A 19,757-nucleotide genomic window follows, 5' to 3' on the forward strand; every position below is an offset into this window, starting at 1 on the left:
ACCATTTTCCACCACAGACAACTGAATGTGATTATACTTTTGTCCTATGTTCAGCTATTTCCGAGAACCTTTTTTGTGTGCATGTGGTGTGTTTTACAGTCTCCTTGTGTAACCCAGACTGGCCTCACAAACCCTTATCCCTTGGTCTTCCCAGTGCTGGGATTGTAGTCCTGTCCATACTTGACTTCCAGGAACTATATTTGATGACCAGGCTGGCAGTTAAATCCAATGAGCCTCATGGGAATGATGAATTGAAAAATCTGCCCAAGTTTGCTTATACCAAGAAGTGGTCGGTCGACGCTTGTTTTAATGCCTTACACTGTGGCTTGGTTAGGAAGGGTGGTACATGGCCAGTGTCTGAGGGCGTGCTTAATGGTTCTCCAGTCTGTCCCCTCTGTCAAGGGATGAAGTCAGAGAGCCTGGGAAGACTTACAAGGAGAGTGTTAAAGGCGACAACAGTCCCTTTGGGGAGTTAGGGGACAAGATTTCTCTGGAACACCTGTATCTCATAGAGGTGTATGTGCACTACAAGAAAAAACTGAGCCATAGTTTTTGGCTGTTCTTCACACTGAACAGTTAGGCTCTTTGTCCTGAGCTTTGTAACTTCCCCCACAAAGCCGGGTCCCTGAAGGCCACAACTAGTCAGCACTGGAACACTCCCTACGCTGGGCAGATGGCGCCGTCACAGCTCAGGGCCAGGGCCAGGGCTCTCTCACTGCTCCTCTTCTAGACCTAAGCCCCTGCTGGCCAGCATTTGTCAGGTGCCCAGCAGCCACCGGGCCCCAGCCTCTGTGCCAGGCAGAGGGGACCAGGAGCTCCCTGCCCTTAGGAACTTGTAGTTCAGGTGACAGACATCCCAGGTCACAGTGATAAAAGCTTTCTTCTCACAGGGAGCCAATAACACCAGTCTGTCTGTCTGTCTGTTTGTCTGTCTGTCTATCTCTCTCCATCTGTGTCCCATGCACATTTCCCTTGTCTTCTTTTTATCTGTTCCCTCTGTCAAGGTGACATGGAGGTTGTAGCATTTAAAGATGGTAGACAGTGTACATTATAGACAGGAGCTCCAGTGTTTGTTGTGATAAAGTAACCTCTCCTGCAGAGAATAAAATAAAGATGCCCATGAAGAAGCAGGGCCTAGGGCTGGAGAGGTAGCTCAGTGGTTACGAGCACTGACTGCTCTTCTAGAGGTCCTGAGTTCAAATCCTACAACCACATGGTAGCTCACAACCATCTGTAATGGGATCTGATGTCCTCTTCTGATGTGTTTAAAGACATCTATAGTGTACTCATATAAATAAAATAAATAAATCTTTAAAAAAAAAAGGAAGTAGGGCTTAAGGATGTAGCTGGCCCAATATGCATGAAGCCCTGGGTTTGATCCCCACCACTGCGTAAACAAAGCATGGTGGCACTAGCCTGGGATCCTTGCTCTGGGAGGGAGAGGTAGGAGGAGCCTTGACTACACCGTGTTTGAGGCCACCTTGGGATATGCAAGTTTCTATTCTAAAGAAATAAGTAAACAGACTCATTAGACATAAGCTGTCTTACTAAAAATAAGTTGAAGATGTTTGGCCAGCCCCTGATCAGCAGTGGGCACCTAGAATAAAGGCATTATTTATTTGTGGATTGTAAGGGCTATTTTTAATGATGTTGGCTAGTTTCTCACATCATATGGTCTGTTTATTAGTAGTTCTTGTTATCCAGATAGTTTTCTTTGAGTGATTTTCAAGTCCAGTAGTTTGTAAGAGAATTGAAGATCAGTGATAACCAGGTGGTGGAGGCGGCACATGACTTTGATCCCAGGACTTAGGAGGCAGAGGCAGGTGGATATCTGAGTTCAAGGCCAGCCTGGTCTATAGAGTAAGTTTCAGGACAGCTGAGGCTACACAGAGAAACCCTGTCTCAAAAAATAAAACAAACAAAAGATCAATGATAATCATCTTACTAATTTGTTATTATTATTGTGTTCTACATGCTAGGCAAGCACTCTAACCCTGAACTGTATCCCTAGCCCTCTTTCGACTTGTGTATTTGTGTATTTGTGTGTGTGTGTCTATGGCTGTAGGTCAGAGAAGAGCTTGTAGGAATTGGTTTTTCTTTATACTGTGTGGAGCCTGGATATCAGATTCAGGTTGTCAGGGGTGATGACAGAGTGCCTTGATGTGCTCAGCATTCTCACCAATGCCTGACTTCTGTATTTTAGACACAGAGTCTTGTTATGTTGTCCAAGGTGGGCAGCTCATGATCTTCCTGCCTCGGCCTTTCAGTGCTAGCATTCCAGTACAAGCCGCCTCCACAGCTGCCAGTTATCTCACTCTCAGTGGCTGAGTCACAGGCTTCATGTTTAGGCATTTAACCCTTCATTTATAGGATTGCAGCTTGTGAGACTTTTGTGGCTAGGTAAGTTTAAAAACAAAAATTATCTCATGTAGCGGTGGATAGGGCACCGCTTACTGCCTGTGTTTCCAGCTACATTCATCAAACTCCTGATCACGTAGAAACAGTCCAACCTAATTATCTGCAGACACCACCCTTGTGAAAACATTGGCTGTTTACTTTTGCAGTGGTGCCAGTACTAGAATTGAGCCCACAGCCTCACGAGCTAGGTAGTGCTCTACCATTGAGTCCTCAGCCCTTCTTCCCCTCTTTTAATTTTGTTAGGAAGCTCATGTGCAGCAGAAGGCCCAGGCACAAGCCCAGCATATCACATGGTGTGCACTGAGAATGGGGCCCGGCTTCTCCATGCCAGGCCAGTGCCCCACCACTAAGCCACATCCTTGGCCAGCACAAGTAGGTTTTTAAAAATAATTCTTGAGCTGGACATGATAACACACAGCTGTAGTTCCAGAGCATTTGGGAGGCTGAGACAGGAGGATTGTGAATTTGAGGCCAGTCTGGGTTACACACCAATATGCATTCTCAGATTGGCTTGAAGGCCTCAGAGAGGAGCCTTTCCCTATGGGGTGGATGACAGCGTAGAACAGGCATTGCCTAGTTTGTCTTCATGGCTAATGAGTGACTTGGGTCTGTGCTGTCCTTTGTATGTTCAAGTATGTATCTTAGGGTCCACATGGGAGCACAGTGGTCGAGCCCTGTCTCGTCCCAAGCCTATGGACCTGGTTGTTGAGACACAGCTCTCTGTGGCCAAACACTGGCACAGGTAAGTACTTGTCAGAGAACAGTGGAAATGAACTTGCACAGTACCAGCTGCCTCACAACTAGTTCCTTGGTTCTGCTCTGCCAGGAGAGGGAAACCCCTTGAGGTTGGGGAGGTGCAGGTGTGTGCACTTGCCCCTCACATGTGGTTTGGGGTTCTCTTAAATTGCTGTGCCAGGCACTTTAGCTCCAGGCCTTGTGTTACCTGAAGCATAGCATTCTCTGCTCCCTCATTCTACCTGGCTCATGGCCAGTCCTGCCTCCCGTCCTAAGACTGCTGCACCACCCTGGACTGTGTCAGACTGTGTCCCCTGGTAACTTCATGTCCCACAGGTCCTACTGCACTTGCCCCAGCCTGGACAACCTCTAGGCCCAGACTGCAGCTCCTCTGCTTACAGCTCTCTCCTCGCTCCTTACTCTCCTGCTTCCCTCTTCTGGCTTTCTCCTGACTCCAGGTTTCAGCTGTCCCTTTCTCAAGACCATGGGCAGCCATCATTTTATTTTATTTTATTTGAAATGGTCTTTCTGTGTAACATAACTCAGACTGTCTTCGGTCTCACAGGTACCGCAGGCCTTCCTGCCTCAGCTTCCCACGTCCTATTGGGTATTTTTGTAATTAGCATTGTGCCCGTTGTTCACCTTCCAGTTACTCCTTGGCACAAGGGACTCTGGGCTTCATGTTCCCAAGCCGCTGACATAATGTCTGACACGTGGCCCCCTTGGCTAGCTGGCTTTCTCTTTGATCTGTCCGTGGCTACTTTACCCTACATCCTGAGTTGAGCAGCATTTAGTGTGCCTGACCTGTCCTTTTACTTGCTTGCTTGCTTTTTCTGGTTTGGTTGCTTGTTTGGGACAAGGTCTTTTTATGTAACCCTGGCTGTTCTGGAACTGGCTATGTTAGACAAGACTGGTCTCAAACTCAGATTTCTTCCTGTCTCTGCCTCCAAGTGCTAGGATTAAAGTAGTGCACCACCATGCCCTGTTCTGTTATGTCATTGGTTGGTTGGTGCTGGGGAGCACACTCCTCTGTGTTCTGTGTTTTCTCTCTTCGTGTGCATATTAGCTAAGCCCCTACCAAGCCTGGAAAGCCTTTCTAAGGGAGAACTGGACCTGCTGGTGACTCTTGCAGAACCTTGCATGAACCTACCCTTCATCTCAGAGGCCTGTCCAGGCCGTGCTGATGCACGATGGGACTGGGTTCCTCCCTGCTGCTCTCCCTGACATGTCCATGACCTGCCAGTTTAGCTTTGTGCTATAGGCACTGCCAGAGAGAGGGGGCAGCAGTGGGAGCCAGGCTGAGCTGAGAGGAAGTGCAGGGGCTGAGTCAGGCCATCGGGCTGCAGGAAGCAGCTTCCTTAGCGGGCGGATGGTTCTGTGGCTGGGGAGCGGGCGTCGTGTGTTCTCAGCAGTTAGGCCATTCTGACCACGCTACCTCTGCCTTTTCATTTGTTTGGTATTTCCTGAGATTCTGGTCTTGCCAGAAAGTGCCCAGCAAAAATTCTGGACAAATGGCACATTTATGTACATTGGTCCCTTTACCCTCTTCTTGAAGTGTTATCCTGGCCCAGCCCTGAAGACCATTCAGGGGTTGGTTTTTGGACACTCCTTCCTCTTGGAGCTTGTGAGATGAGTGGTGTGATTTGAACCGTGACGAAGGAAGGCCGTAGTCTGCCCAGGAAGTCTGCCTGTCTGTCCTGGCCCTGTGCAGAAGTTGTCTGGGGAGCTTGAGCCCCAGTGCATTTAACATAAGGGATTGAGTTTACAGCAAAGGCATTTGTGGTCTTCTGGGGGCCGACAGAACTCCTCTGGTGAGCAACAGCATGAGACAGAAAATCTGCTGTAATCAGAGTACACAGAGCAAGCTTGTGGCCCAGGAGGAGGCGTCTGCCCTGCCCAGTATCCTCTTCTGTGCCACTTGCTACTCTGGAACCTCAAGTGTCCATTCTTCCCAGGTTGAAGGGACAGACACTGTGCCCAGACTGCTGATGTGCCCAGCCAGCAAGGCCACACCTGTAGATCCCCAGCACTGTATAAAAACAGAGCTTTGAAGCATGGGCCCACCTTTCTTAGGATATGGGCTGAAGGTTAGAGGTGGAAGAGATGGGAATGGAGTGGTCTCAGGGCTGGCATGGAGGCTGGTGGGGTTTCCAGTGTGTAGGGCTGGGCTGGGCCTATGCTACTGTAGCCACTGCAGTGGCCACTAGCAGCCGCAGACATTGGGGGATCTTAGGGCTGTTTCCCTGTAAGAAAACAAGCATGTGACGTGGCCATCGACTTGGTAACCCAGCTGTGTGGCTGCTCCCTGAGCATACCTAGTGATGCTGCACAGGCTGCAGACATTCTGGTCTGTCATGGCTACTCCCTGCCTCTGTGTTTAGGGGCTTTCTGTACATGCCAGTGCCCACTGAAGAAGATGGCAAAAGCAAGTGTGAACTTGTAGCCACAGAGGTGAATAAACACTCAAAGATGGATGATAGCAACCTTCAGACACACTTGTTTTTAAATATCCTCATGTGATCAGTCCTAAACTGAGAGAGGCTTTCATAAAAGCTGTCTAGGTCTCGGTGTCCTGGGGCGCCTGGCTGTCGCTCACTGCCTAGCACCTTCACTTGTACCGGGGCCACCTCACAGAGCAGTGCTGAAGTGGATTTTCCTAAGCTGGCTCAGGCTCAGGATGGTAGCCATGCATGAAAGTACAGACAGTTCTCCTCCGTGGATGTGCCACACCTCAGGAGCTCAGAGATTGCTTGGCATTCGGGTTGTGTTTTGCTGTAGAAACAGTGCAGGGAGTTACATACACACCCTGGGTGCAGCTGTAACCCTGCAGGGGTCTGTTACTATAACATGACTTCACTTGGCAATGGTTTTTATGAATGAGTAGCATTGGAGTTCGCCTGGAGGCTTATGTCTGACTACCCCTTTCCAGGCTCCTACGCCACTGGAGGCAATCTCCTCTTCTCTTCTCTTCTCTCCTCTCCTCTCCTCTCCTCTCCTCTCCTCTCCTCTCCTCTCCTCTCCTCTCCTCTCCTCTCCTCTCCTCTCCTCTCCTTTTCTCTTTCTTTTTTTTTTTTTAAATCAGTTTGATGTTGAGGGATTCAGTAGAACAAAGTGAATTTGGGGCCCAGAGTAAGTTTGAGCCCCCCAAATTATCACTAGGCTAGAGTCGTGAGCTCTGGAGAGCAGCGACAGGCGGCTAGGGAGTCTTCGTGACTTCCACCCTTTGTGGAGTCCCAGGTACTTGCCTCCGGTCTACAGTCACCAGTTTCTGAAATGCATGGGCTTTTGTAGTCGCCTGGTACAGTTTTAAGTGCTTTGCAGGGTTCTTGTGAGTAATGCTGCCTGCCATGAGGGCCATGGTACCCAGGTGACTCATCCCAGACATGCATGAACTCAGTGTTGTTCGCATCCCTGGGGAGCACACTGCACAAGAGAGCAGCTTTTAGCTGCTGCTTCACTGTCTTCCACTGTTTCTTACTTCAATTCAGTTTTCAGTCAAAGCTCATCATGAGAGGCCATGAACCTACACAGGCACTTCCTACCCACCAGTGCTTGGGAGCAGCCTGTGCTAGAGTGCGGCCAGGACTGACTGGATAGTCTCGGGGCAGTGGCTGTCCAGTGTTGGATGGCTCTGGACAAGACTGGCAGGCAGCCTGTGACAGTTTGATTTGTCACTTCAGTGTTCATTGCCCCTTCCTGAACCCACCAATGGCCTGTATCCCACTTGGCCAAGGTGTCTGTGGGGGCCACTCTAGTAGGTCATGAGATGCTACTTCATACAGGCATTTGGTCCCTGCCAATAGATGAGGACGCCTGTGTCTTCCCAGCAGGGAAAGTGATGGCTGCCACTGGGGCTGGCATTGCACTTGCTTCCTGGAAACATACAATGTTTCTAAGTATGTCTGGCATAGTGCGATGGTAGATTCTGGGCCTTTTCTTCACTTGATAGTTATGATCTCAGAGGGCTTGGTTTAGCCGTGAAGGAAGGCTGTGCTATTAAACAGCTTTTAGCTAATGTTTCCCTGTGAGCCTGGGTCTTTTCCAGTTCATACAAGTTTCTTTGGAAAAGATCTGTGGTCCTAAAAATCACTCAAGTACCAAGCATTTAATGTGTGAAAACATCACATTTCATAAAAATATACCAGAAATCTAATGTCCATAAGATTTTTTGGTTTTTCAAGAAAAGTTTCTCTGTGTAGCCCTGGCTGTCCTGGTACTCACTTTGTAAACCAGGCTGGCTTCAAGTCAGGGATCTGCCTGCCTCTGCCTCCCAAGTGCTGGGATTAAAGGCGTGCGCCACCAGCATCCAGCTATTGTATTGTTTTTAAAGTATGGCTTCAGTCCTTTTATTTGGAGAGTATTTTTTGTCCCTTGATCTTTGTTTGTCCTGCATTGGGGAGACCCCAGGGATTTACAACTCGGTGGGCACTGCCTTGGCCAGAGCCTCTTGGGTCCTCCGGGCCAGCAGCACATACTAAGCTTCTATGGCAGGGCCCTGTCTCCCTTGCACCGAGTGGGCGTTCCTCTAGAGCTGTTCCTGAACTTGAGGAAGCGCTTCCTTTTGGGAGTGATGGTTTTAGTTGCAGAAAGAGCAGCTGCACTCTGATTGGAGGCAGGTGGCTGCTGTCCATGCTGAACCCACCAGAATACTTCACACGGAGGAGCGTCCTTCCTCCTTCTCCCCAGCTAGCATCAAGCTGTACAGGAATTTGGGGTTGTCTTTTGCTTTGGCTTTTTGTCCTTTGCATCTGGTACCCCTGCTGCCTGGCCTGGAATCCTCTGTGGACTTGTCACCACAGGTAGCCTTCAGGTGTTAACCACACAACATCCCTCTCCCTGTCAAAAGAAAAAAAATTCTTTAATTACATAATTGCTGATGCCACAGACAGAATGTTTCTACCACAGAAAGGAGTGAGGCAGTTTTTCTCCAAGACACTAAGTGGTCTGAGGCCTCTCTGGCTGGCAGCTAGTTTAAGGGGGAGTTTTTTAGATTAATTTCATACAGTCTCCACCTTGCAAGTCACTTTAAGAGTGCTGCATGTGAGACAGGATACCTCTGTTTCTGGAGTCAGTCAGAGTATCAGGACTCGAAACTTCTTAGAACCTTTCTGACAGTTACCCTGCAACTAGAGCTGGCCTGTCCCCTGAACAGCATTCTCCATGTCATCTGCAAATTCAAGTGCATATGGTGGGCTCCCAAGTCATTCACACTGCTCCTCACTGCACTGGCTGGCAGTGTGCTGACCAGGGCCTGTGCCTGAGCTCCCATAGGGTCCCAGGAGAGAGACGGAAGTGGATGCTGGAGAGGAAAGTAAGAAGTGTGTCCCAGCTTAGGCTCTGTGCTGCCCCTGGGTCCTCCAAGCACTTGAGTGGGGCCTGGGGCGTAGAGTGGTACTTTTCTTTAAAAGTGGCTTCAAGTGGAGTCTAGGGAAGAAGGCAGGCATGTGACCTGAGGATGTATCTCTGACCATTTGCCTCCTGAATACCATTCTGGGGAAGTGAAGTTATTCCTTTCTTTATCCAGAGTTTTTAAATGTTAAGGGTTTTTCTTAGACTAAGCTAATAGTTTGGGGTACAGTGTTTATATGCCTCAGATTCTGTCGACAGCCTTTTACCCCTGTTAAATTTTTTTTTCTAGTCAGTTGGTGGTGGCACATGACTTTAATCTCAGTACTTGGGGGGTAGAGGCAGGCAGGTAGTTCTCTTATGTTTGAGGCCAGCCTGATCTACAAAGTGAGTTACAAAACATCCAGGGCTACACAGAGAAAGCCCTGTCTTGAAAACAAACCAACCAACCTTATCTTCTTCAGCAGACGTCACCTGTCCTGTGGAAAGAGGGTAAGCCCTTCTTGACCCCATCACTCCAGCTACTCACTGGAGATATTTTGGTGTTCGAATCTGCCACTCAGATTTTTTTCTTTTTTTCTTTTTAAAGATTTATTTATTTTATTTTTATGTATATGAGTACACTGTAGTTACACTGATGGTTGTGAGCCATCATGTGGTTGCTGGGAATTTGAATTCAGGACCTCTGCTCACTCCAATCGACCCTGCTTGCTCCGGCCTAAAGATTTATTTATTATTATATCTAAGTACACTGTAGCTGTCTTCAGATGTACCAGAAGAAGGCGTCAGATCTCATTACAGATGGTTGTGGTTGCTGGGATTTGAACTCAGCACCTTTGGAAGAGCAGTCAGTGCTCTTAACTGCTGAGCCATCTCTGCAGCCCCAGGTTTTTGGTTTTTTGAGTTTTTTTTCCTTGAAAAAAAAAAATGAGGTCACTGTAGATTCCTGTACAGCTATGAGATGACGCAGACTCCTCATACCCTTTCTCCTCAGCTGGTGTGTCTGTGAAACTGCAGCAGGGCCAGAGGTGTGTGTGCATCTGCTGTATTGTGATGTTCCTTTAAATGTACTCTACACTCCTTTACTGTAATGCATTTGTATATGAGATGGTCCCTACTGTAGCTCAGGCTGTCCTGGAACTCACATTCTTCCCTAGCCTTCCAGGGGCTGACATTTCTGTTCCCTCCCAGCCAGGCCTGGTGGCACATTTCTTTAATCCCAGAGGCATTCAGGAAAGAGGCAGCAGTTACAAACTCTGTCTGTCGTCTTTCTCTCTTTCTTTGCTGTCTGTCATCCTGTGCATCCCAATACCCCGCCATCCCCTTAGCTCTTTCTGATGTCATTAGACTCCCACAGATTCCCTAACTGAGCTGTGTGTGAGAGGAATTCTAGCTCCTCTGGGTATGTCCCCTGTATAGGTCAGAAAGGTAAAAAGCTTAATAGCCGTGTGTGCTGGTACAGACGGGGAAGCTCAGTGTCGTGCAGCAAGAGCCAAAAGTGATGCCGTACAGTCCCTGAGCATGCTCAGGGGAGGGGCAGTCCCTGGTCCCTTGGCCCTGTGCTTGAAGTTTCCATTGAACAGCTGGACCATGGCATTTAGTTGGTTTCCTCCCACTGATGCCAGCGTTAGTCTGTAAGGACAGAGTCTGTCCTGGAACTCAATCTGTAAACCAGGCTGGAGGGAAAATATTTTTTTAATGTATTCAAGCTTTAAAAAGTCGTAGGGTACATACTATAGAAGGACTAGAAGGACAGACCTTCGAAGAGTCACTCACTTTACAGCACAGCTGGGATATGGTAGCATAGACAGGAGGCTTTGCTGTGTGTGCTGGTGGCCTTTGCATAGTGCTCTGCATTTAACTCCTTTTGTTAGCTTGAGGCAGGGCCTTACAAGACAGCCCAGACTGAGTTTGTTACTGGGATGTGAATGTTGTTGTTGTTGTTTTATATTTGTGTGTGTGTGTGTGTGTGTGTGCGCGTGCGCGTGTCACAGCCGGGGAAGTCAGAAGATAAACTGTGGGAGTTCATTCTTATCTTCACAATTTGGGTCCCAAGAGTCCAACTCAGGTTGTCAGTGCCTTTGCTGGCTAAGCCATCTCACCAGCCTTCTGAGTGTAGCTTTTTAATTAAAGGCACTTAATAAAATTTGTTTCCCTTGAGGTTAGAGGTGACTGTCATGGAAAGTGTAGGTGGAGAGAGTGTATGCACTCATGGAGGCGAGTTGAAGACATTAGGTGACCTCCTTGATCACTATCCGCCTGTTCTCTTGAGAAGGTGTCCCCGGGTCATCCTGTCTCTTCCCAGCAAGGGTCCTGATATTCTAGCACATGGCCATATCCGACCGACCGTTTGTTCAGGTGCTGTACTCATGCAGCAAGTGCAGTTACCATTCAGCCTTAGCACACTGCTGCCCCGCTCCTCCTGACTTGTTTATTGAACTTAAAGTGGAACAGTTCATTTGGGGTGTGTGTGTGTGTGTGTGTGTGTGTGTGTGTGTGTGTGTGTCCCTAGCTGGTCTGGAACTCCCAGAAATCTACCTGTCTGTGCTGTGATTGAAAAGGAGCGCCACCACTCCTAGCCAATTTAACATTTAATATCTAATTATATTTTTCTATAAAAAATATGAACATGGGACAGGAGCCACTGCCTAGTCTCCCTTCAGGATTTGGGGAGGAGTCATTTCACTTCAAGGACAACCACGCTACTCTGTGGGTCATGAAATTCTTTTTTCTTATGTAGACTTTAATCCCAGCATTTTGGAGGCAGAGGCAGGCAGATGTTCCAGTGAGTTTCAGACCAGCCAGGGCTACTACACAGTGAGACCCTGGCTCAAAACACCTCCTATTTTTTTCTGTGTATGTGTCATTGTGTACACATGCCGTCGGTAGCCACAAGAGGGCATCAGACCCCCCCCTGGAACTAGATTTACAGACAGTTGTGAGCCTCTGTGTAGGTGCTGGAAACCAGACTGGTTCTACTGCAAGAGCGGTATTCTAACCACTTAGCTATCGCCCCAGCTCTGCCCCACCCAGACACATAAGACTCACTATTTAGCACTGGCAGTCCTGGAACTCACTGTGTAGACCAGGCTAGCCTCCAACTTAACAGACATTCACCTGTCTCTGCCTCCTGAGTGCTGGGATTACAGGCTACCCCCGTTTAAACTTTCTTGTGTTTTAATATCCCTATTTTTCTTTATTTTTGGTTTGCTAAAATTTTGAAAAGAATGAATTTACTCCATAACATATTTCATGATTTGGTTTGGCTTTGACACAGGGTCATCCTGTGTAACTCATGAACTTGATTTAGACATACTTCTGTCTCCTTGTAATGTTAGGATTACTGGAGTGCATACATGCCTGACCTACAGTCCTATGTCCTATGTTCTGCCATATCCAACCTTTTTTCAATTAGACGGGAAGGTCACTGGCCCCTCTCCATGCAGGCTGAGCAGCTCAGGTCTGAAGATTCCGTTCCTGGTCTGGGCACAGTGCTAGGCTGTGTCTGGATGACTGAAGGAATGCCTGTGGAGAGCCTCATGCCTGCCTCCTTGCTTGGGATGACAAAGCCTCTGAACCCCAGCTTGTGGCTTTATTTTTGTGGCTTCACAAATCCATCCCTTCCAGTGCTATCATGCCTTCCTCTCTGTTCCTCCTTCATCGTTGGTTTCTCTATCATGGCAGGTAGAAAAGTGTGTGGCCTCTAGAAAGTAGCCAGTGAGCAGTGCATGTGCCTTTTCCTTGGTTCTGGTTAGCAGAGCCTCATACAGCTCTCTAGGTCCTTGTGTTTTAATGAGCTGTTTACACTGCTACGTGTCGGGGGAGCATCCTCCCATTGTGTAAGGAGAGTAAGGAGAGCAGTATCACTTCAGAGCAGGGATGTCACTGGTGTTCTGTGTGGCCTCTCCCTTGGGACCTTGGAAGGAGGAAACACAGTGGGCAGTCTGGTTCCTGCCAGGAAAATTGTAGATATTGCTTTTGCAGATGCCTGCCAATTCCTTGTTAGTCAGCTGTCCCACTGTCCCCGGCAGGCAGCCCGGAGTCGGGTGAACTTATTGCTGGCCTGATAGAAAGCAGAAGGTAAACAAAACAGAAGTGAAAGTCGATTTTTTTAGCCAGTTCTCTTACGGGAACAGTTTTGTGGTTCTCAGCATTTCAGTAGACACTGGTTCCAATATGTTTGATTGACATCAATTACTGTAAGTCTGATTCATTTTCTCCCTATTGATCTCTGCCCAAGGTGGAATTCATGACATTTAACAGAAAACATAAGTGATTTTTATATCAAGGGCTGTAAAATTTAGGGCCAAAGCCAGGGACACTTGAGAGTCTACTGCGAGCAAGCATGTCACCCTAATTACTTGTGTAATTTGTGTAAGGTAAGTGGCATCCCCGACGCTCTGGCCTGCTGCACTGAACTCAGAATGCTGCTTCTAAAGGCAGTGAAGGGCCAGGGTCACTTCACCAGCGTAAAGCCATTCATTCATATCCACCCCGTCAATCAGGACATTGGATTGTACTCCTCCCACCTCCAGCCAGTTCAGCCTCTCAAAGCTGTTATTCTCAATGCTAAAACTACACCAGTCCTCAGGGACCTAGAAGTCATTGTTAAGATGATTATGTAAGTAGCTTGTTGTTGTAAATGACTCGGGGTCATCAGCAGTGAGAGGTCACTTTGGTATTTTTAAGGGTTGGGTGTTTTAAGCAGCTGTACAAACTTGCAGACTGTTAGCCAGTGCCATGGTAAAGCTCTGGAGTCCATTCTGGGGCCACTTTGAAGCTTCTGCTGCTCTGCAGCTCTATTACCACCACTTACACCCACACCCACACCTCTGCTGCAGTTGCAGCCTAGGTATTCTGCCCCTATAGTCACTCAGTCTCCTAAGCCTTGGCTGTCTGGTGTCTCTCCACTTCTGCCTTCTTAGTCCACGATTCCTTAGCGATGGTCCTAAGTCCTGGGTTATACGAAGCAGACTGTATTCTAGTTGAAGTGTTAGTTGTCTGCTAGAGCAGGTCATCTGAGACTCTAGCAGGCTAGTTCAGTGCGTAGGGGATTTGGGGAGAGCCTGGGCTTTCATGACTGCTGCTTCTCATCTGAGTTGCAGCCTAGACTAGCTGTGGTTTTTCTAAATATAATTGCCTGGCGCTTCAGAGTAGAGGCGCATGTCGGAGTAAATTGTCCTGCTGTCCCCAACAGAGGTTCCTTTCCAGCTTAGTGAGTTAGAATCAAGCCCAGGGCCTCATGCATACCAGGAAGATGCCCATTAAACTACACCTTACCATTTCTTAAGGCTTTGCAGTAAGTTATATTGTTAACTTCTGAGTGTGGAGAGGAAAGCAGGTTGGTGGTGGAGCTTGATTAGCATTAACGGGAGCCTGGGTCCCATCTCCATTGCCCAGTAAAGCAGTTGTGCATGTGCATACTCCCAGCACTTATCTGCTAGGATTATTAGTTCAAGGTCATCCTCAGCTTCATAGGGAGTTTGAGGCTAGCCTAGGCTATGTAATATGTAAATACCTGTCTCATAAACAAAAGAAAGCAAAATACAAAGAATAAAGTATTGTTTTCCACTCAAAAGATAGCCTCTGATGCTCTGTGTATTTTGACTGTTCTTTGTTCCACATAAATGCTTTGTTCTCCTTTGGGATTAGACCTAGTTAAGAAAATCTCTCTGCACTCCTAACCCTGAGGTACCTACATACAGCATCTTAGGTAAGCCATCTCTCTGTGCTCTTTAGCCATGGCTGCTCCTGGGTTCCAGGAAGTGCTTGTCCTCACTGTCCAGTATCTCTGCCCTTCATTCAGTCTCTCGGTGGACTATTCTGAGAATTAGTATCTCCCCACATCATCGAGTAACACCCCCAACCCCTCAGCTCAAATGGACATTTAGAGACGAGTGGAGACTGGCCAGTGAGAGGAACTTGGTAGTCTACTTACATGTGGGTTTTTTGTTTTTAATTAATCGACAGTTTCACACGGATATATTACATATGTTGGCCACTTCCACCTCTCTCAGTGCTGCCTGGAAACCCTTCCCCCATCTGCTTATGTGCCCTCCCAGTAAGACCCCCCTCCTATTTTCATGGTTTGGGGATTGTTTTTTGTTTTTTGTGGTTCCCTGAATTTAATCAGTGTTGCACCCAGTGCTTGCATGAGCCTGGGTGGGCTAGTTACTGGAATGAGCAGATTGCCAGTGGCTACACACTGAAGAAAACTACTCTCTGTTCTCAGCTTTAGGATCTGTTGTAGTCACCAGTTTGGTGTTACCTTGTCAGGAGGCTGTGTGCGACAGTGGCAGAAGCCAAACCAAGCCCCAGGAGTGTGCGTTCTGCAGCAGTTAGGATGGGCTTGATGGGTGTTCTCGGATGCATGTTCCCTCTGGGGCACTTCCACCCTGTGCCGGGAAGCATGTTGGGGTAGAGTCAGAGCTGTACACTTACGGGATTAGCATCCTCCTTTGGGTCAGTCAGCAGGTTATGCCGAGGGCCTGCCCTGGCCCGGGTCTGAGATTAGAGGTGAGGGCTTCGCTCTTAACGCACACCTGCCTACTTTCAGGAAGCCATCCTGCTCTTTCCTGTGGCAGGTAGTTTTAAACAAATAATGCATTCTGCCATGGAGCAAGAAGCAGTCATTCGCTGCATGGGACTAAAGCAAATGTGTTAAAGCCAGCGCTGCTCTTTGACTTAGTAAAGTATTCTGTGAAATATGGAAGCTTTTCTGTGTGGCTAGACTGGATTTTATACCTGTTCACTTCCGAAAGAGAGGGAGCTCTCCAGTTAAGGCATGTCAGCTGGTCATCCTGTCAGCTGGTCATTCAGGTTGGTACTTCTAACTAACTGCATGTGAGAGCCTTGAACAGTAGTGGGAATGAGCTTCCCTAAATACAGAAATAGCATTCTGCTTATTTTATTTTATTTTTTTTGTTGGTTTGTTCTGAGACAAGGTCTCATTATGTAGACTAGGCTGGCCTCAAACTCACAGCAATTCACCTGCCTCTGCCCCTGGAGTGCTGAGATTAAAGGTATGCACTCTGGTGCCTGGCTTCATTTTGGTTCTTTGAGATGAGATTTACCTTTACAGCTCAGGCTAACCTGAGCTCCACAGCAGCCCCGCCTCAGCCTGAGTACTGCGTTACAGGTGTCCGTGGCCACCATGACTGGCACATGGGCCTTTTGGGTCCTCTCACCATGGTTTTAATACTAGCTTTGTGAGCAGTTCACTTTCTCACTTCAGGTTTTCATGGAGTCATCCAGCTGGAGGCCTCTCTTCTGCAGGTGACTCTGAAGGCCTGCCATGCATAGCTCTCATGCAGATTCTGAAACCCTCCTTCACCTCCTTTCTCAATTGGAATCCCCTAGTGGCTAGATTCAGGTCAAATTCTCATTCTTGGGTAGTTTGATGTGTCAGTTAGTTTGCTGGAGAAGGCAAGCCTGATACGGCTGTTTTTCTCATGTTGGCGAGAGCCCTTCAGCCTCCAGTTTCCATGAAACTTCCCTTGCCAGCATTTTCCATTGTGTTTCTTTCCCGGTCATTCATGGTTTGCCTTTTTCTTTTTTTTTCCCTCACTGGGGTGGAAAACCATGCCGGAGAAGGGGATATGGATAGTGAGGTGTGTGGCCTGGTGAGTGGTGAGTGTGTGCGTGCACAGGGTGAGGTGTGAGGCCTGCATGGTAAGGGGTGTTTTAATTGGCCCTTCTCACTGTTGGGCAGGGTATGGAATTCCAGAATGGAAATGAGCTTTCTTCAGAGTGGAGGAGGTGGGTTCCTTACGTGGTGGTGTACAGTTAGGCCATGCCGCCCTTCCACAATTACCTGCCTCTCAGGCTCTGGAGCTGCACAGTCCGTGGCTTGTTTCTATTGTTTTCATGGGCACTTGCTGGTCTGAGAGATTGGTGGGACTTTCTGTGTTCTCATTACCTGTGTTTTACTCTAGCTGATTTTATCTAGTACCGTTGGCTTCCCTTGGGGGGGGGGGGGGCGGCGGGTGTGTGTGAAGGAGTTCTTTATCTTTTCAACTGCACTTGTCATTTTTGCTATTTTGTTTTACATTACAAAAGACATTTTTGTTTAGTTTGTCATAGCATCCTGTTCTCACTTGCTAAATATGAGATCTTGCTGTTGTGAGTGTATCAGAAGTATTTATTCCCAGTTTTTCTGAACTCCACAGTCTGTCCTCCAAGGACCTCTTTTCCCTGGCCCTTGTTTCCCCAGTTAGACACTTTGTGAGTGTATCTGCCATCAGTGGCATTTGGGTCTGTGAGGATAACAGTGGCCTTCAGGCAGATCGGCACTGAGCACATGGGCACGCCCTGATGTCTGGTCAGATCCAGACTTCCACCCAGAACAGACTTGGTGCTACAGCCCCAAGTGAGCTTCTGAATTGAGGGAGGTTAGGGACTGAACTTGGCCTCTACTGCTTGTCCCCGCCGATGGGCCATTCACCTTGCACTGTACTCCAAACTTTAGCTAGTCTAGAGACCTGGTTGACTCTTCCCAAAGGTCATCCTTTGATTTCAACAGAAGTGAGAGCTGGCACAGCAGCTCAGAGGGAAGGCATTAGGGTGGGGTGGCATCTGCTCTGCTCAGAGGGGGCCTCCATCCCCACTGTGAGTCTTACCCTTCCTTCCAAGGTGACAGCTGCCCACACTCTGCGTGTCTCTGGGGTCTGATTTCCAGCCTGCAGTCTGCTGTCACCATGGCCCCCTTTTTTTTGTCCCCTTTTTTATTCCAACCCCAAAGTCAAGCGTTTAAACCACTTGTAGACAAATAGTTTCGTTGTGGTGGTATATTCACAACATGCATGTGCCTGTCATTGCTAATGACAGAGTTGATTGCTGAGGGAGGTTGTGGGATGGGGGGCTTGTGGATGGGGTAACTGGGAAGTGGGATATCATTTGAGATGTAAATGAATGGAATGATTAATAAAAAAAAAATTCAAAAAGAAAGGAAGAAAGAGCGAGCGAGTGAGCAGATTGCTCCCAGTCAGCTTCCTGAGACTGGTAGCATCCAGCAAGAACAGGACGAGCCTGTGTGGTGCTTCTGTTCACACAGGGACGGAGTGTCTGCGTTCAGGACAGCAATTGGGTGGTGGAGTATTTATTGACATGTTCCTTTCTATGGCTGTTCCAACTCCCAGGTCTGACATTCCAGTACTTCAGGATCTGGCCTGCCTCCCACCTTCTGCAGCCATTTGCCACTCTTCCCTGCTGCCCACTTACTTACTCACTGTTCCTGACATAAGCTCCCTGCTTCCGCTAGTGGGCCTTCCTAAGTAGTCCTTGTATGTACCTGTGCATATCACCTTGTCCTCCCTACACTGCCCAGGTCTCTTTGATGTCTGCTCTGCCCTCAGTGCTTGGCATCATCTATCACTGGTGCTCCACTGAATATCTGGATAGGGTCCTGTTGTAGATTCCAAAAGAGAACTCTTTATTCTTTTTTGTAGGATATTCGACACGAAGCCAGTGACTTCCCATGCAAAGTAGCGAAACTTCCTAAGAACAAAAACCGGAACAGGTACCGAGATGTCAGCCCTTGTAAGTACCCACTGTTCCCACTGCCCCACTTACACTTCCCAGTAGCGGCCTGTTGTTGTCCAGGTTGGGGTAGAGGTTATGACTTCATGGTCTCCATCCTAAGCACAGGAAACACACTATCATAGCTCACTTTCACTGTTGCAGAAGGCACTAGAGCTCCAGTTTCTGGAAGTGGTGGTGGCACAGGGTCCTTCTTTTCAGCTGTGTTGTGATGAGTCATTTTTCTCCCTTGAAGTGGCATGACTTGGGCTTAGTGTACATCTTCCTCTGATTGACACAGCAGCAATGCCATTGGCTACCAGCCTGCTGATGAGCCACAGAGGTGCTCACGGGTACTCACTCCACTCCAGCAGATGTGTAGAGCCAACCAGCCCTTGGCTTTCCGTGCTTAAGACCAGCCGTGCCCACTGGTCTAAGCTTGTGCCCTGTAACTGGCTTATAGTCTGGAAATACCTTCAAAGTAAGTAAGTAAACATGTAGAAAGTATGGCAAGCCAGGAAAGCCAGAACTGGCCTCGGGACCTGGGTCTGTTACTAGTTCCCAGGTTTATCAACTCCCCCGAGGTCTGTGGACATTACTCCTCAACAAGGATGGTGGCTACTCAGATCTACAACGGTTGCTGATCAGGTTCCTGGAGAGACATAAAGTGGCTCTAGGATTAGAACACAGCCTGTACCTCTTGGTCTGCCATGCTCGTGGCCCTGGCTGTCAGGATATGGGAGTCACACTACACTAGCAGGAGTGTGTGGAGGTGAAGAAGCAATGAGAGCACTGAGCCGAGTACCCTTGGGTGTGCATTTGGTAAACAATGGCCAAGGTCTGAGACAGTTGTTACTAGGCCATTTGAAGTACACTTGAAGGTCCCTAGGTGAAGGGTGACTGGCCTCACCCCAGCACCTGCAGTCTTCAACTTCGCTTGCTGTAGCTGACGGACATCAGACCTGTGTATGAAAACAGAGCAGTGTAGCGAGGATCCATCCGTGTTGATTCTGCTCTGGAGTCCTGGCTGGAACTTAAGGACAGCAGTGTGACCATATGGGACTCTGCCTGGTGCCCCAGAGCAGCCACCAGCTGTCCTAGATGGGAGGCAGTTGCAGTGTCCCCTTGAGAAATAGGCTCACTCAGCCCAGGCTGGACTCAAACTTACTAAGCCACCAAAGTTGGCCTTGAACTCATGATCATCCTGTCTCCCTCTAAGTGCTGGGACTATAGGTGAGTGCTTACTAGGCCTGGTGGGCTCAGTCAGTCTACTTGCCTGTCTGCCTCCCCCCACTCCTTTCTTTCCCACTTAAGAGTAACCCAGGCAACTCCTTACCTCACTGTGGGAAATGGTGGAACAGCTGGAGAATCTTGAGCATAGAAACTGCAGGTTGTTGGTCTTCGTGCCACTGCCTTCTCCTCTGGGCTCAGGTGTAAGACATGATTGTCTTCCCAGTTTCCCCAGTGCTATAGCAGAGAGAACAGCTGTGCTCCCCAGTGCTATAGCAGAGAGAACAGCTGTGCTCCCCAGTGCTATAGCAGAGAGAACAACCATGTTCCCCAGTGCTATAGCAGAGAGAACAACCATGTTCCCCAGTGCTATAGCAGAGAGAACAACCGTGCTCCCCAGTGCTATAGCAGAGAGAACAACCATGTTCCCCAGTGCTATAGCAAAGAGAACAGCTGTGCTCCCCAGTGCTATAGCAGAGAGAACAGCTGTGCTCCCCAGTGCTATAGCAGAG

General features: G+C 48.4%; 1 protein-coding gene across 1 annotated transcript in view; it reads left to right on the forward strand.

Annotated features, from left to right (window-relative positions):
- Window positions 1-19,757, forward strand: part of Ptpn1 (protein tyrosine phosphatase non-receptor type 1) — a 49,941-nt gene that overhangs the window by 13,686 nt on the left and 16,498 nt on the right. Inside the window, exon 2 of the mRNA XM_031372835.1 lies at window positions 17,946-18,036. Within this exon, the coding sequence (XP_031228695.1) occupies window positions 17,946-18,036 (91 nt within the window). The remainder of the gene's footprint in view (window positions 1-17,945; window positions 18,037-19,757) is intronic.

This window comes from Mastomys coucha, unplaced genomic scaffold, assembly GCF_008632895.1.
Source record: "Mastomys coucha isolate ucsf_1 unplaced genomic scaffold, UCSF_Mcou_1 pScaffold15, whole genome shotgun sequence".
NCBI lineage: Eukaryota > Metazoa > Chordata > Mammalia > Rodentia > Muridae > Mastomys > Mastomys coucha.